The following is an 18,090-nucleotide window of genomic DNA, read 5'->3' as shown; positions in this document are numbered from 1 at the left end:
AACAGCTTAACAAAGGCACATTGATTGCTAAATGATAAATTTTTCTTGTGTTGCAGAGCAGGTTCAGTTTTTGGAGTATTACAATGCTTTACACAGTACGTTCGAAGAATTTTGAGAATATTGATGTTTTATCACAGGGGGGACCCCCCCCCCCATAAATATCTGTGGATGTTTTACAGGTTTCATTGCATTTAAGATGGGAATTTTCCAGTGCAACATGTCTGTTGCCACTCCGGCTGAAGAGCCTGATGATGATGACAAAGTTCCAATTCATAGGTAGCAACACTTACAGGCAAGGAACGACCTTGGCAGGAAGGTACTCTGATTGCCACCATGTTGACAACTGACTCAAGAAGTCTCGCAACCGACAAAACTCGAAGTGCTCGGATCCTACGTTGACATAAACTTTAGAACTGGAGCCAGCCTGGCTAGCAATAGTCGACTGGAAGCACGGACGTCTTTGAGACGGCACCTGATTGGCCCAACACCTACACTGTACCCCTCCCACATCAAATACATATAACCATACCCCAACTATTCTATGCACTTCAATCCCTGAAGATGAGAGTGACGTTAGCTCTCAAAAGTTCAGAAGCCTATTCGGAAATCACCTGGCTGATATCTCGAGAAAACTTCTTCATGAATAAGAGAGGTTTTCTATGTATTTCATGAGTGTTTGCAACGTGTTACATATTCACTTGCCATGCACACTTTACTCATGGCCGTCTCTTGTCTGGTTCAGGCTGTCTTTTCCTTTCTCAAAGAAATTTCTTTTTGATATGTATCAGTTTATCAACTTCCCCAAATTGAAGGAAGAAATACAAACCTAAGGGTTATTTTCTTAAGTTTTGTAACAGTTTGCAACCAGCTTTGTGGTCCTCAAATGTTTATTATGTAAGGCGGGTGGAAAATTATCTGTATATGGTCAGGTAGCGAGAGTTGGCAAGTACACACTGAAATTCATTTTTGGTCTAGGCTGTGCAGTAATTAGTGAATTACAGGCATGTACTAATTACGTATTGCAAGGAGTGTGCTTCTGGGTTGAAATTCCTGGTAAGACACGGATGCTTTCTTTATTCTTTCTTGTCTACTTCATGGGAATGGCATATAAGAACATTAATTTGTTCTCTATCGCTATTGGCTAATACAGGCAATTATCCTAATTTACCAATCTGATATTTCTGTAAATAGTTTGTGGGGTAGTGCAAAATTTTGCCACTTCAATATTGTTTTTATATATATATAATGCTACAATTGGTTTTGTAAAATAAATGTCAAAATCCACACTTTCTTTTTCTAAAGAAAAAACTGTTCCAATCACCTTGTCGCATGTATTAATCAAGGAGGTGAATTATCCCTCAAGTTCTTCATGGAACATTTTCAAATTTATATAAGTTATTTTACTTTTCATACCTACTTCATCAACCCATCATTGCGATGAACATAAAGAGATAAAGAACTGAAATGAAATACATGAAAATAAAAAAGTTAGTCATTAGATGTGGTAATTTTAAAATTAGTAATAAATAATAAAAATAATAAACTAAGAGTGTGTAGGGACTCCTAATGTAAATGTTTTCTGTTTCACGCACTGATTAAATATGGATGATATGGCAAATACACAAATTTTATTCATATTGTATTGTTTTTCTTGTATGTGTGTTTTGCCTTCAATGTTTTAATTTCTTTTTACTCACTTATGTTTGTTACAAGCAGATAAACATACTTTTATGGTGTGTTTATAAGCTTGTAACAACCCTAAGTTCAAAAGAAAGCCATATTGTTACTTGACATTTTTATTTGTTTGCCTTTTCCAGAACACATGAAAAGCGTACACTTGCAGCTTTAAATAAGATTAGTTTATCAGAAAAAGACAGCTTTCAGGATACTAGAAGGCAGTTGGTAGGGTTTGAAGAAAATTCTTCAAGTACAGAGAATGAAGAAATGATGCTACAGCAATTGGAGACTCTACCAGAAGGTAAGGAGGATGTGTTCTACAATCTCATAAGTATACTTACTATCCATTTCACAACGATTGACCCCTTAATTTTTGATAAACTTCATTTAACTCTGCCTTGGAAAGTAGCATGATTTGAAACAATACCCCCGTGCACAACATACACATTTGTATAGCCAAATCCTTTCTCTACAAGCAAAAAAAATTGTCATTGTTCTACAGCTAGTACTTAAGGGGAAAACAGATACTGTGATCTCGTATGTGGAATGGAATCTTCCGAATCTGAGAAGTGAAGTACAAATTCGAGATCTAAAATTATCTTTTACAGCCATTTTATTAGTCCCTTTCTTCAACAAAGCTAGTTGCTTTATGCTGCATTATTACAACATGGAGGAGGGGAGTGGGAGTGAGCACTCCAAAGATTACAGTTAGGTGTAATACATGGGCATCAGGATTCATTGTGGCAGGAAACAGTGCCAGCTTTAGTTCTGTCTTTGTGAGACCACCTAAGGTGCAAAAATCTGGTACCGTTTCAGCCAATTGATTCATCCATTTATTTCCATTAAATGTTTTAATTGTTTTTTGTTCTCCAATATTTCATTGAATTTAAATTATTTAAGTAGTTGAAGTAGAATATTAAGTTGTGGTCCAGAGGATATGATGCTGGCAAGAAAATAAAGGGGAGAAAATGCCACATTATTGTGGATACTGTAGGTCTTGTAATTGCTGCTGAAGTACACAGAAGTTCTGCGATTTTTGTGCCCAATATGAAAGAAAAATATTTCATTGTGCTGTAAATAGCTATAAATAATAATTGCTATTGATAAAACAATATCAAGAATGATCTTTTTATAATTTTACTCTGAACAGTCATATACACTATGAAGGATTGTAGGTGCAGACAGCCCTGTTCAATGCTTTCAGCACAACACTGATAGGTTGATGTCATGTGGTTAACAAATCTGCAAGGGTGCCAGAGATATTTTTATTAATGTTAATCTTTAGTACATAAAAGATGTGAGTTCCATCGACTCTAGTTAACAACAGATCATAAGGAGTGTATAATGTTAGGCAAAAATTTGGCAGATTACTCAAATTTTGATCAGCAGCGAATGTGCTCAGTTGTTTTCCTGGTTTTCTATTTAAGTACTCAAACCATCTGTGATACTAAGACAACCTCTGGCTTCAATGCAATTACTGATAGCAATTTGATATGGCTCATTTTGTGTGTGTGTCGTACATTTTTAGGCTGCTAGCCTTCAAGGTGGAGAGGGTTTGTGTAGCATGCTAAGAAGCCAGAGGTTATATATAGATTCAGTGGGTATCACTCTTGCCTCGATTTATTTAAACAGTCCAAGGCTCGATTCACAGTCAAAGCTCTAAAATTTTAGTATTGGCCCAGTCTTATGAGAACAATTATGGAACTACGAGGGTCATCTAGAAAAAAAGGAACAGTTTGGTGTAAAACACAAACAACAAATGGTGTGTGCAAAAGATTTATGGTACAGAAACTACATACCTTACTCTACTTTTCCACATATTTGCCATACCCATTCAACCACTTATCATAGTGTGATGCCAGTTTGTTAATACTGTCATTTTACTCGGTTGCCGCCAGTGTATTAAACCATGTAGTAACGACATCTCAGAGTTCATCAGCCATGGCAAAGTGGCATTCATCACGTTATTACCGTACATTTCCCGTTATTTGCTTATGAACTTCACTGCCACAAACTTTTCTCTCATTCAGACACCTTATCACACTTCACCTCACAGGATTCTCAACTTTGTCGCACATGTTCAGGTTCACATCTCGATACCATACGCGTCTGCACCATCTCACTGCTTGGCTCAAACTGAGGGGGCACAGGTGGAGTGCGCTCACAATCGAATGTTCCTTCTTTCCGGAAAGCACTTTGTCACTGCTGATGAACTCAAAGACTGTCACTACATGGTTGAATACATTGGCGGCAACCAAGTACAACGACAGTATTAACAAACTGGTATCAGGCTATGACAAGTGCTTGAATGGGTATGGCAAATATGTGGAAAAGTAGAGTAAGGTGTGTAGTTTCTGTACCGTCAATCTTTAGCATACATCATTTGTCATTTGTGTTTTACACCAAAACATTCCTTTTTTTTTCTGGATGACCATTGTACTTGAAACGGAGTAGTGGATTTGAAATGTTCCGAGTGGTTATAGAATGCTTAAGTACAATTTAAACATGGATATACACAATAAAATACATTCTGTACATAAAACACAAATGAGGATTAATAACCTTTCAACGTATGAACAACATGGCACCTGAGGAATCTAAACTAACTATCGTAATCAACAACAGATTCAATATGTTCAATAGAACATATTTGTTCTTCTTCCTCATAGCTTGATTTTATCATGATTATACAATATCATACAGCTCAATCACAACAGGATTCTGGTGTAGAAAGTGATGGGACACTAATGCCCTGACCTGCTCCCAATGAAAAGTAGCTTAGGAGGCTTTGGTTGTTGAAGTAGGAGCTGCACTTCTCTTTATTTTCAGAATGGACAGTTCTTCAACTGACAAGCGTTCCAACTGCAGCCAGTCGCTTTAATCAAGAGCATGAGAAGAGTAAAACGCCTGCCTTGTACATTACAAGGTTTCATTGTGGCTCTAAAAAAGATGCCTTTGTTTTTACCGTACCTGCACCGCGTGAAGATGGGTCATGTAGTGGTTTGCTTAAGGAGCTGGAAGATATTCTGCTGAGAAATTCCACCGAACTTTCAAAGCTTGGAGGAAACAGAGTAATGTATTGGAAGGAAAGAGAAAGACTCGATTGCAGAATGAAGGTAGTGTATTGAAGTGCTTTTTGTTTGCTTTGTTACTTGTGAAACTTTTCTTGGAAATAGTATAAAGAGTACCTACATAAGAAAAAAGTGCTAGGTAATTATGAATCTATGCTTTGAAATGATTACAAGTTGTTTCTTAATTTAATCTCCTGAATCTACATATCATTATTCTAGTGATTTTCACCAATACAGCAAATAGGATACCCGAGTGTACCATTCAGATATAAACTTTTCATAAAGAAACAAAATATTTCACTTGCCTCCTAAATTAATGCATGTAATCATAGTATAGTTTAACATTATTAAACGAAAATATTATTTTACCCAAGGAGTGCACACAAATATTCATAAAATCAATAACATAATGCCAGAATTGTGCACTAAATTGCATGCTATATAGAAAATTATCAGATCACTAAAAATTAAGGATGGTAATGCTTAATGTACTTAATCAGCTGATTTAGGCCTCTCAGTTACTAGTAAAAAATTGCTGACAGCTTTACTGATCTGATGTTTTTTATGAATAGCCTGCAGTGGTGTTTTACACTCTTGTTATTTTGTTATTGTCTTTGTGGATGTGGGTACACTCTCCCTAATCTGACCTTTGGCAGTAGGGTGAAACTTCCATTACAAAATCATCTCATTATCAGGGTTGCTATGCGACTGGAAAACAGGGAAAAGTCAGGGAATTTAGTTGGTCAGGGAATTGTCAGGGAATTTTGCATATTTTCTGGAATTTACGCGCATTTTGGAGTTGAAGGAGAACCAGTTACAAACGAACGGGTTCATTTCCACTTCCGAATTCTGTTCTTGTGATTCCAGTTCCCCCAAAAGATTCAGTTCAGAAACTTATTCCTCTCTTCATTATGACTTCTAGTCTGTTACGTACAAAATTATGGTTCCTTTGCATTTCGATTCTATATTTATTCACTCTTGGATCCGTTCATTTTGTGACTCATTCTTGTGAACCTGTTCAAGACCGAAATTTGGAGAGGCCTGAGATTTTTCTTTAGAGAACAAGCTATTCAAGACTAAACCTACGCACCAGCCATCCTCAGAATTTCTTGCGGAGAAAATGTTGCTTTAGCTTTGTGTGTGGTGATTAAATTTCCATTCTGCAAGAACACACCCATTCGGAACCCGTTCCCTTTTGATATGTGAAGCGGAGCAGGTTGGTGTTCGGACAGTTCATTGGTTTTGGATCTTCAATAACTGTATACTCCTTGAACCAAAGACAATGTAATACTTTCTGCTTGAAGAGCAGAATTTCACGTAAACTGGTTGTGGTTGACGTCACACTGGACGGGTGCCTAGTAAAAACAAAGGGACTCACTACTTTGTTCCCCCCGTTAACCCGTTCTGTGAATTTGAGTTCTTCGTTTGCGACTCGTTCAGAAGCAACCTGATCAACTAGATAATTTGCTACTCGTTGTCGTAGTTTTTACATTGCAGAGATGTTACACCCGAGAAATTAGTGATTTTATGCAGTATCAGTGACGTCATTATTCGAATATGCACGTGTTTTGTGCATGTAGAATGAATTTATTTTTAAAAACCTGGTGCGAAATAGAGGAATTAAACGTACGCTGGTCACACATCGTTGTTAGGTCAGGAATGTTGGTTTGATGCCAATAGTAATTTTACGTATTTTTTGCGTGTAGAATGAAATTATGCTGAAAAGTGGTGAAAATGGGCCCAAGTTCCTTTTGTTTTATTACGATTTCATCATACTACAAATTCAACTTTTACATGGTTCGATTTTGATTTAGCATGTTAACACATACTGCAGAGTTTTAGCGATTACTTAAGATTTTGTCAATATATGCTTTTGTGGTTAGGTTATATTCCATGTTCCAATAATCATTTTCCTTTCCTTGCCTTGTCGTTTCCATTTCATCTGTCCAGCATCTACCTTATGTCTTCTCTGAATAAAATGAATTTTCGACACCACGTGGGTTATTAGCCCTACGGTGAGTTTAGCCGAATGAAGAGGCTGCCTTCTTATGGCTTTCCGGCCTGCCAGTTTGGAGGGTTTACTCCCTCGCAGTGTCACAGCCATTCTGTTGCTCCAACTCCGCCTGTGACTGTCTGGTTCTAGACTCTTTTGGACCGATGTCCTCATCGACTCTAGGCCAGTACTGAAGAGGCTCCTGCCCCTCTTCAGGGATTTTTATCGACTTCCCAGTCTAGATACACAGTGTTTAGCGAAATCAGGGTCACCTCGAGAAGGATGTGTTCATCGAACATGCACTGCGGTCTTGGCAAGGGAGAGGTTATATGTTCACTTCACCTTACCCTGGGTCGCCCCTTGGGTTAGAAATAGAGAAAAAGTATCAAGGGAATAGTCGAAAGTTCTGGCAGACAGTAAAAGCAATGAAAGGAAACTATGGGAAGAGAATAAGAAACATAGAAGGTGAATCAGGAAAGATCCAAACAGAAACTGAAGATATATTCAAGACATGGAGTAGATATTACGAAAACACATTTAGCGATGAAAATGGGAAGATGAATGAAGAAGATGCAATAGAGAGTGCAAATGTAGAAGAGGATGGAAGAGATGAAATGAAAATGCAAGAAGTGGAGGATGCAATGAAGAGAGTGAAATTAGGAAAAGCAGCAGGAGCAGACGGAGCATACCCAGAACTAATAAAGATGGGAGGAAAGAAAGTTGGACAATGGTTGTGGAAGATTTGTAATGAAGCATGGAAGAGAATTAAAATACCCAAAGATCGGGAAAGAAACATGATCATACCAATCCACAAAAAGGGTAGCACTGTAAAATGTGAAAACTATAGAGCAATCAGTCTATCTTCAGTAGCTCTAAAAATATACACAAGAATCTTAGAAAGAAGGGTAAGAGATGAAGTAGAGGAGATAGAAGAAGAACAAGCAGCTTTCAGAAGAGGAAGACAAACTCAAAATCACATTTTTACGCTACGACAAGCCATAGATAAATTTCTTAGCAGAGAAAAATAACTGTATGTAACCTTTCTGGATTTAAAGGCAGCCTTTGATACAAGACAGTTAAAGGAATAGTGAGAATAGGAGGGGAGAAATCAAAAGAATTTAAGATGAACAAAGGAGTTAAACAAGGAGATAGCCTCAGCCCCTTACTATTTATAATACTAATGGATCAAATACATATACAAAATAGAAGAACACGAAAATGTAAGGTTGGAAATAGGAACCTGAAACCAGTTTATGTACAATCACTTCTGTATGCTGATGACATAGCATTAATAACATCAACAAAACAGGAACTACAAAATACAGTAATAGAATGGGCCAGCTCAATACAAGATAGAGAAATGATAGTGAACCCAAAGAAGAGTAAAGTAATGCATATATCAAAGCATGGAAATGAAGAGAGATTGGAAATAAAATGGCAAGGAGAACAGCTAAAACAAGTGAATAGATATGAATATTTGGGAACAATAATAACAGCCGATGGAAAAGTATAAGAAATAAATAGCAGGGTTCAAAAAGCAAATAAAATATATTACCAAATAAGTAATACAATAGTAGGGAAAAAGGAGGTACAAGAAAATACTAAATTAAGGATTTACAAAACCATAATTATACCAACAATGCTCTATGGCATAGAAAGCTTAACGCTCCAAAATAAGCATAAAAGTAGATTAAGAGCAACAAGATGAAATACCTCAGAAGAGTCGTAGGAAAAACCAGACGAGATAGAATATCAGGGAACAGCTACAAGTAGAATCAATTGAAGAGATAATAGAGAGAAGAACACTTGGATGGCCATAATATGAGAATGGGAGAAGGAAGAAACCGAAAGAAGTAATGGAAGCGAGACCAGAAGGAAGGAGAGGAAGAGGAAGACCTTGGATAGAATGGGAGCAATACCTGTCAGAGATGGTTACTTTACAAAGTTCTCAACCTCAAGTCACCTTCCTATCTCCTCTCTCGCTTCCAATTTCTTCACGAATTTCACGATCGCGACACCAGATCACGCAGCTCCTCAGTTCTCTCTACCCCCATCCACAGATCAAACTTCTTCTCCAACTCTTTCTCTGTATCGGCTGTAAGACTATGGAATCAGTTGCCAGAAAGCACTAGAGCAGTAAGCTCCGTCGATTCCTTTAGAAGACGTGTTCACCACTCTTTTCAGAGTAGTCGGTAGATCTTCCCCTGTCAAGCAGACTAAAAAGCATGTGCAAGTGAACGAATTCTTAAAATACCTTGCAGTTACTTAAATACAATTTTAAATTTTGCATTCTTTCATTCCATATTTAGTTTTTTGTGTATTATATATTTTGTATTTTGTTTGTTATATTCAGGGCTTTAAGACTTGTGTGTATGAGTATAATGTGTGTGTGTGGACCTATGTGAAATGACTTAGTGTACTTTGTGTATAATATAATAATGTATAATTTTAAATGTATGGTTGAGTGGAAGAAAAGGCTTTGTACGGCCTTAACTCCGCCATTTAAAACAAGGCATTAATAAATAAGTAAATAAATAAAAGGAGAAAGGCACTAATGGATGGCACAAGATAGGAAGAGTATTAGCAGATGGTTGAAGGACCCCGACGCCTAATAGCATGAAGGGGAAAAAGTAAGTGGTTAGGTTAGGAAGGTCAGGTTTGGTTGTCTTAGAATTAAAATAAAGACCCTGAATGCACTCTACTAAGGTTTCGATTTATTTCTACATTCATTCCCACTAGTTTACGATACTTACTGTCGCTTGTGAACCGGAGAATACCTTGTCCGTGGGAAGTGTGCATGATTGCGTAAGGTCATTTTGAAGTTTTCTTTTCAACATAAATAACTTTTTTCGAATCCAAACAGTGCTCATTATTTTAAGGAAGGTTCAAATTTTGTGTCACAATGATTGCCAAAATTCTATGATAATTAGTCTTCCTGCTAGGAAAATTTGAAAAAATCATAAAACATTCGGAACTGTTACCTTTTAATAGACAGATTTCTATGTTTTCCGTAATATAAAATTGGTTCCTGCATGTGGAAAACTCAAGTAATGAAGGTATTTGATTCCAAAGTATGGCCCACATATATATTTTTTTAGGTGTGTGGTGTGTCACCAGCCCCATTCACGTTCTGAATTTCCGAAATATGTACTATTTTCAATAAATTTAAAAATATAATCATTACACTTATTGCATATTTTCTAAAGGTACATGACCTAATTTTCTGTTGTTTCTCATTTGTATTGATATAATTGAGGTTGTATACAGGTTACATTGTACAGCTTTGATATATGCTACATTTTTTATTGATTTTTTTACACCACTTTAATTGCAATTACTTAGTGAAAATGCGGAAGTACAATAGTTTTTATTTTTTCATTGAATAGCATTGTATTAATCACTAGGTAAATTTTCTAATAACTGTGTATATTCATATTCATAATAATTAACGTGCCTGCATATTCGTATTTTATTAAAAAAGCATGAGGTTCAAAAGCAAAAATCATGACAACAAACATGTCTGGAAAAATTTCATTTCTGGTCTGGAAAACCTGGAAAAGTCAGGGAATTTCATAATCAAAAAATCGTAGCTACCCTGATCCTCCCGGGTGAGAACAATAAATTTACATCATTTTGGCATTGGGAATTATGCAGGAATTTTGCTGAATTTTCTTCACAGACATGAAAATGACCATATTTAATTCCGAATACAATTTTTTTACCTGTCACTGCAGGCTAGTATTATTACTTTCAGCCATATTGGGGGTGGGATGAGGGCACTATATACCAAGTGGCCACAATTAAAGTTGCCCTATTCAGAGCCATCCGGAGCCTGTACGAAGAATCGAATTGCAGTCAAACTTGGTATAGAGGCTATAGAGACCATAGGGAAGCAAATGCTGATGAAAAAAATTGTTCAAATTTTCACCACCAGGTTGAAATGTGGCACTGAAATCTGGTGTGGTGAACATCATCAGGGGAAACGTCATGCATTCAGCACCACATTTCAACCTGGTGGTGAAAAATTGAACTACATTTTTTCCCACCAGCATTCGCTTCCCCATAGTTTCCTAGGTTTTTATTTTATTTTTATGTGCTAGCATTTGGAGAGGGGGTGGAGGATGGCCTGTATACTGTATTTTAATTGTTGTGTGAACTTTCAAGAACAATCCGTTTATAGGTAAATTTACAGAGAAGCCAATAGATAGGTTACAAAAAAATATAAAGCTTGCCTTTGTTTTGTACTGTGCCATGAAAGCAAATAGGTGTGGTGTTTGCACTCCGCACATTCTCGATTTCAGCCATAGTGTATGTGATAAGATCAGCACCATGCTCCAGCAGTCTTTACCTCCATTCTCTGAGCTGTGTATGTAGTTATGTGTATCAAGTTAATAAATGGAAATCCCAACGTTGCCAGATAATCTGTCATAATTTTTCAAATTGATTTTCTAGCAAATGGTGTATTCCATGTCCAGAAGTTGGTTCCATGCGTTTGAATGCCTTTTCCAAGGGCACCTGGTCGACAAAAACCTGCAGAAAAAACTTGATCAGATTGTAAAGAAAATCCTAACAGCTGTAAGTTTGAAGTTGACACCCAAGAATGCTTTGCTTTTTGAGAAACTAGTGGAAGGGTATGCACTACTTTCACTTACAAATGCATTGAAAGGAATAGCAGAATGTTTGAAAATATCTCCATTGGATTCCAAGTGCAAAGAAGTGTATCAAGAAATTAAGAAGCATGCTGAAATACTAGACAAAATTAATCTAGCGAAACGCAATCCAGTTCTTCTTATACTAGATAAGGTGAGCTCCCATGTATATTTTTATTCTTCTGTTACTTTTAATATTTTTGAGATCCCATGTGTTAATTTATATATAAAATGTTTGTCATCAACGTTTAACCAATACAATGGTGCATTGGTTTTTTACCCTTTTCTTTTCGTTATACGTTTTCCAGTCACAAGGGTAATTAAAATGTATAAATGAGGGTTGATAGAAAAGTAACTTGACATTAGAAAAACTTATTACTTCACGTGCCAACAACATTCTTGTTAAAAACAACACAAAACGATACAAGACACTTTAAAAGTTTGTCCAAGCTTTCGACTCCCATCAGGACTGGTCGGGAGAAGGTGAAGACACGGTCAAGGTACCAATGACGTTGCTTAGCAACAAAGCTTGGACAAACCTTGAAAGTGTCTCGTATCGTGCTGTTTATGTGTTTTGTGTTTTAAACAAGTAAAAGTAACTCTTGAACATTGTACGTTAAGGCTCGACTGAACCTTTGGCAGCCGTAAGGGCAATTTTTTTCAAATTTTCCTCTTCATTCGAAAAACCGCTGTGATATTCCAAAATATGAAAAATTACATATGCATAGAATTCCTTCTAGAGCAGTGATGTGAATTTTTGTGTAGTTTGCTAGTTTAATAGACTTATGTAATCATGAAACTTTTGAGAATATCTAGATAACAACGAAAGCAAACTACACGAAAATAAACGTCAATGCTCTAAAAGGAATTCTATGTAATTTTTCATATTTTGGAATATCACAGCGGTTTTTTGAATGAAGAGGAAAATTTGAAACAAATCGCCCTTACGGCTGCCAAAGGTTCAGTTGATCCTTAACAACAGAGGTGTTCACCCTCCGGAGGGCGACCCTCGTGAGGGCAGACCTCTCCCTCACCCTCCAGAAGACTTGTGAGGGTGAGGGCGGTGGAGGGCGAGGGCGACTGTGATCTCGGAGGGTGAGGGTGGTGGAGGGCGAGGGTGAATGCGATCTCGGAGGGTGAGGGCGGTGGAGGGCGAGGGCGAGAGTGTTCTCGGAGGGTGAGGGTGGTGGAGGGTGAGGGCGAGAGCGTTCTCGAAGGGTGAGGGTGGTGGAGGGCGAGAGCGATCTCGGAGGGTGAGGGCGAGGGCAATCTCGGAGGGTGAGGGCGGTGGAGGGCAAGAGCGATCTCGGAGGGTGAGGGCAGTGGAGGGCGAGAGCGATCTCGGAGGGTGAGGGTGGTGGAGGGCGAGGGCGAGAGCGATCTCGGAGGGTGAGGGTGGTGGAGGGTGAGGGCGACTGCGATCTTGGAGGGTGAGGACAGTGGAGGGTGAGGGCGACTGCGATCTCGGAGGGCGAGAGCAATCTCAGAGCGTGAGGGCGGTGGAGGGTGATGGTGAGAGCAAGTGGAGGGTGTTGGAGGGTGAGGACAAGTGGAGGGTGGTGGGGGGCGATGGAGGGTGAGGGTTACGGCGGGGCCAGATCGAGACACGAGAAGATAGGATTAAATTTAATTTATTTTTGTTTTCAAGAATAATTATAAATTTCCTTCACCCAATAAGCCGCGGTGGCTCAGTCGGTGTCAGCCCCTGTGGCGGTGTGGTTAGCACATCGCGCTACGACGCCAGAGGTCCCGGGTTCGAATCCTGGCACGGACATGAATGTTTGTTATTGTCTGTTAAAAAAAAAGTCGGTAACGCGTCTGACTACCACGCTAAAGGTCCCGCGTTCGATACCCGGCCGGTTCAAATCCGGGAACTTTTCTAACGGTGGAAGCGGCCCCGGCGCTCACCCAGCGTTGAATAACATGGGTACCTGGGGGAAACCCTGGGGGGGGGGGGTAAAGACTGCTGGTACTTTATTTAACGGCAGATATTTTCACTTGACTAGAAGAGCTTTACTTAGACACAGAAAAACAATCCAATACGTTTAAAGCCCTTAATGGATAAAGACCTTATAAGGGTCGTAATATTCGGAGATATTTGAATCCATATGTAAAGTAAAACCACACACAGGTACCAACTAACTAGCCATGATTTTTTAAACAAAAATATTCAATGTTGAAAAAACACATGCCTTCGTTTTATTAATTTTGTTTTTCAAATTTGTTTCATCTTTTAAAATCCGTGTTTTAAATGTGCTTTAGTGCTTAGAAATCTGTGTTCCTTCTGAGTATATTTGAAAGGTTTATGGGTCATTCCACGTCAATTCAACCAGACCATGCTACCCATGATCTCAAAGTTTGATGAAATTTCACAAATTTAATCCTTTCATGGTGGTTAGAAAGGACCTTTTCTTTTGTGTCTTACTTTCCTGGCTTCATATTTTTAACCCCTCTAACTTTCAGTGATTCATCCTTTCTTCCGTTCACGTAGCCTCCAAGTATGAACTGCGCTGTCTTGGAGAAATAATCCTATCCCTCTTAAAAATTATTCAATCTTTTTTAAACTCTACGACAATGTTAACCAAACAATAAGGATTCCAGAAAAAATATATTTCAACAGTTCACATTTATATTTTAGTACACTAATGAATTAATAAAATAGTATTTTCTATTTTTCTTTGGACCGAAAACATGGTTTACTAAAATTTCAATTATCATTGAGAGGGAAAGGTGCAACATCAACAGAAGTATTTTTATAATAAACTTATTGATCTAACTTACCCAGAAATAAAATTGATAACTTTTTTATTCCTTCTGAAAATTTGACAACTTATTTCTGATTTTTTTTTAAAATGGCTACCGGAGTATATATTATTCAAATTAACTTAAAATCTAAGATTTTAGCTTCAAAATATCATTGAAGCAATTTTTTAGAGTATAAAATTTTAAATAATTCCCAGAAGGCGGGGCACAGGAAGGCGTGCCCCTTCCTTGGAAAATGAAGGTCAACCTAAAAATATATATTTCACATATGTAATTTTATTTGACACAGTCATTTGCGTTTATTATTAAATGGATATCGCAGGGGCATATGCAGGGTTTGGAAAGTGACTTTTTTAAAACAGTTACAGTTAAAAAGTAACCGAGTTACTTGTTTTAAAAATCATTAATTGGAATAAACTAATATGTGAAGACTTACATGCATTTTATTTATGCTTCTGGCTGGTTCGGAAGTTTTAATAAGTCTTAATTGTATAAGTCTTCATATATTTATATTATTCATTAGAGGTGGAAAGTATTCCTGTAGGGAGGGGACAAATTATCAATTATTTCTAGTGGAGAGGGGGGATTGAGTTTCCAATAAGAAAACCTCTTTTCGAATTCTCCATAACAACAATAAATAACATGTCATAATAATGTTCTTCAATATACCACAAACTCATTGTAAATTTTTTATTGGAATTATGAATCTTATAAGCTGGTATCGAGATGAGACAAGACTTAGCATAATCTCGACTCTAGTTGTAAGCACCAATCTCGATCTCGAGGGGCAAATTTCGGTCTCGTCTCAAGTCTGTAGCATAAGAAACATACACAGCATGTCAATGCACAAACTTTCACAGCGTATAGAAGACGAGACAAACAAATTTTCTTAACAACATTTTTGTACATCTCGACACAACTAATCCTCGGAAAAGGATAATTTTATCCTGAATTTATAAAACTGAGCTGCACAAGGCCATGGCTGCCACTGACGGATTAACTTTGCAATTGTGATAAATAAAATATATACATAATCTATAGTGTTGCTCACGAAATGAGACACGATACGGGACAAGCTTTTTGAAATTCGAAATGAAACTGGATGCCTGTCACGTCTCACTGTTGCGATGAGACACGAGACAATACAAGATGGCTCGTGAAAAGTCTCGTCCCGTCTAGAAACTCTAGAAGAATTACAAACAAAAAACATTAAACATTTGCAAACATTTATTTACTTGGAAAAACGTAGTTTCCTTGGAAACCCAGACCAGCGTTTATTACATCTAAAAAAGGATAACGTACAAAGAGTAATGAACGAATATCTAAACTTTTTTTTAACCCATCGTTATTTCCCATTTTTCAATTTATTCAAGGTTATTAATTGTATGTTGTGTTAAAACTCCAAATACAAATGCAATTCATACAATACAGATTCAGCTTTTGTGAAAATAATTGTGATAGGGAATGGGCAGTTCAAGAAAATATTGTAAACTGTATAAAGAAAATTGAGGGCTTTGCTTCTTTAAAAAAAATATTATTTGCTTATTCGTTTAAAAGTTCCCGTTTCTAATGCACGAGAAACATTTTATGAAGCTTTTAGGAAATCCTTTCTTTTGTGTATTGTACTAAGTATTGCAGTTCTGGATAGGTTTTGTGTTCGCACTACACACATTTAAATATATATTTTTTGTTTCTTCACAGCGGCAAGATAAGAATTTAAAGAAAACAATCCATTTCCACAGTGCATAGAAGTTCTTATAAGAATTCAATAGCAATAATGAAAAAAAAAAACACTCATTTATTGAACTTTCAGACCGAAGCGACATGTAACATGTATCTTTTGGAAAGCAATCTTCAGAAATAAACACAGTCTTTCGAACTGAGGCGACACGACAAGCTACAGGTGTCGCTTATCGCTTAGGTGTCGCTCGGTCTATTGGAATAGGCGATGAATTCTTTCTTATCGTTTGTCCCTTAACAGACGACAAACAATGCGTGTCACTGGAAACGAACCCTTAATAATACATGAAACCTTTCGAACTGACGTGTGATGCTCGGACTGAATACCATCTTGCCCCAGTTTGTCTCGTGGCGAGTGCATGCAGATTGACTGAAGTGTCGCTTGTCGTTCTTGAAACTTCCGTGTCGCTTGTTGCCTGTCTCTTCGCTATCGAAGCGACAAGCGACACAGGCCCCTTCAGTCTATAAGCAAGCATACACTGCGTGTAGTCGAACAATATAACTTCAAAAAGGAAATCGAAATAATAAAGAACTATTTAAGATCCATGTTCACAACATGCTTGTAGGTGTTGCTATGTTCATTCGCGGATTTTGGTTTGCGAGCAGTAGCCATTTACCACTGCAGAAAATCAGCAACAAAGTATTTGCATTCTCTATCACTATCACAGATCAAATAAAGGGGCTCGTTGTTCTGCAGCTATGAACCGAGTGGACCTGTTTGTTACCCCCTTAGGCGACTTTCTGAAGAGATTCCATTCTCAGTATGAGGAACATTGTTTATATCTGGAAATCTTTGTCAAGACAAGAGACCTGGCCACAGATTCTGGTCCTGGGAAGGATTAAATGCGCTTTCCCCCTCCCCTGCTCTTTTACCAAGGAAACGAGGAGATAGTTGGCGTCTGTGCTTTCAGTCAGCCTTGAAAATTTGGCTTAGGTGATTCCACAAAACTCTTTAAAAGTTGCCAAATGTAGCTCTTGTCCCATGCCACAAATATTCAAGTTTGCAATTTAAGTGTCGTAAAGTAACTGATACTTGTAACTAGTTGCTTCCAATCAATGCTTCATATCGACGGAGTGTTTCTTTCAGGGTGCGGCACTATTATGGGGGAATATTCCTCGATTACAATCCTTCCACGAAAAAATAAAATCTGCGTATGCCCATGATTATTGGTTATTTGACTGAAAGCATACCCTTAGAATTACTTATATTAGAGTGGGTGGTTTAGGAGTGGTATGTCCAGGACCCTTGAGCCTTGACCGAATACCCCTCGAGAATGATTTATGTCAATTTTTTAATCAATAGATTTAGATTGAATGATTTGATTGATTTATTTGGTGTTTTAAGTCCACTTTATGCACAGTAGCTAATCGGAACTTGACGTACAGTTTAAAGTGGGATCCGAACCACTATATGTGCCTCCACCGGGTTTAGAACTCGAGACCCCTTGATTACAAGCCGATGACACCACCACTGCGCCATCGGGAAGGCACTCAATAGATTTAGACTATGATGTAATACGTATAAAATGTGTTTCCGAGTGCAGAAATCACAAATAACAGGAGATATTGGATCCCAAAGTATGGACCGTGTACCTCATAGTACTTTCGCTGCACAGAACCAGACAGTGTCAGCGATTAGGGGGCGAGGGGGGCAGTTAACTTCCCCCCCATTTTTTACACTTTTGCCCCCGCACTATGCTAAACTTTCTCTACCAAGAGATAGTAAACTGTCCTTGCCCCCTCAGTATTGGCACCTTTGTCATCCCTAGTTTTGGAACACCATCGCCGCCACTGGAACCAGCAAAGCCATTCAATAGAGGAGAAATTGGGTTGAAGAATGCCACAAAATGAAAATATTTGTAATGTGCTCGAAACATATTGACTATCTGAAACATCATTTTTAAAATGCTGCTACTGAAATTGTATGTAAGGGTGCCCTTACAATGTTGTTAACCCCCTCTCTATATCTCTGTGTGTATGGGGGTGCGGAGCTAGTTCTTCCCCCTCATCTATCAACTAGCATGAGTTAAAAATCGGTGCAATTGAACGAATTACATTAACAATATGCACAATTCACGTTATAAGCAACATTAAACTATGCTGCAATTAACCAAATATATGACTACAAACATAAGAGAATAAAAAGCATCACACGAGCCTCCCCAATGTCGTAGTAGTATCATTATTCCTATTATCC

General features: G+C 37.8%; 1 protein-coding gene across 2 annotated transcripts in view; it reads left to right on the top strand.

The window, feature by feature from the left end:
* Sse (extra spindle pole bodies like 1, separase) overlaps positions 1-18,090 on the top strand; it is a 65,634-nt gene that overhangs the window by 19,239 nt on the left and 28,305 nt on the right. For both annotated transcript variants that reach the window (XM_083142391.1, XM_083142390.1), the window contains exons 6-8: positions 1,818-1,978; positions 4,507-4,793; positions 11,194-11,544. In XM_083142391.1, the coding sequence (XP_082998517.1) occupies positions 1,818-1,978; positions 4,507-4,793; positions 11,194-11,544 (799 nt within the window). The remainder of the gene's footprint in view (positions 1-1,817; positions 1,979-4,506; positions 4,794-11,193; positions 11,545-18,090) is intronic.

This window comes from Lepisma saccharinum, chromosome 21, assembly GCF_977018435.1.
Source record: "Lepisma saccharinum chromosome 21, izLepSacc3.1, whole genome shotgun sequence".
NCBI classification, from domain to species: domain Eukaryota; kingdom Metazoa; phylum Arthropoda; class Insecta; order Zygentoma; family Lepismatidae; genus Lepisma; species Lepisma saccharinum.
The sequence above is the reverse complement of the archived record's forward strand: the minus strand, read 5'-3'. Positions and strand labels throughout refer to the sequence as shown.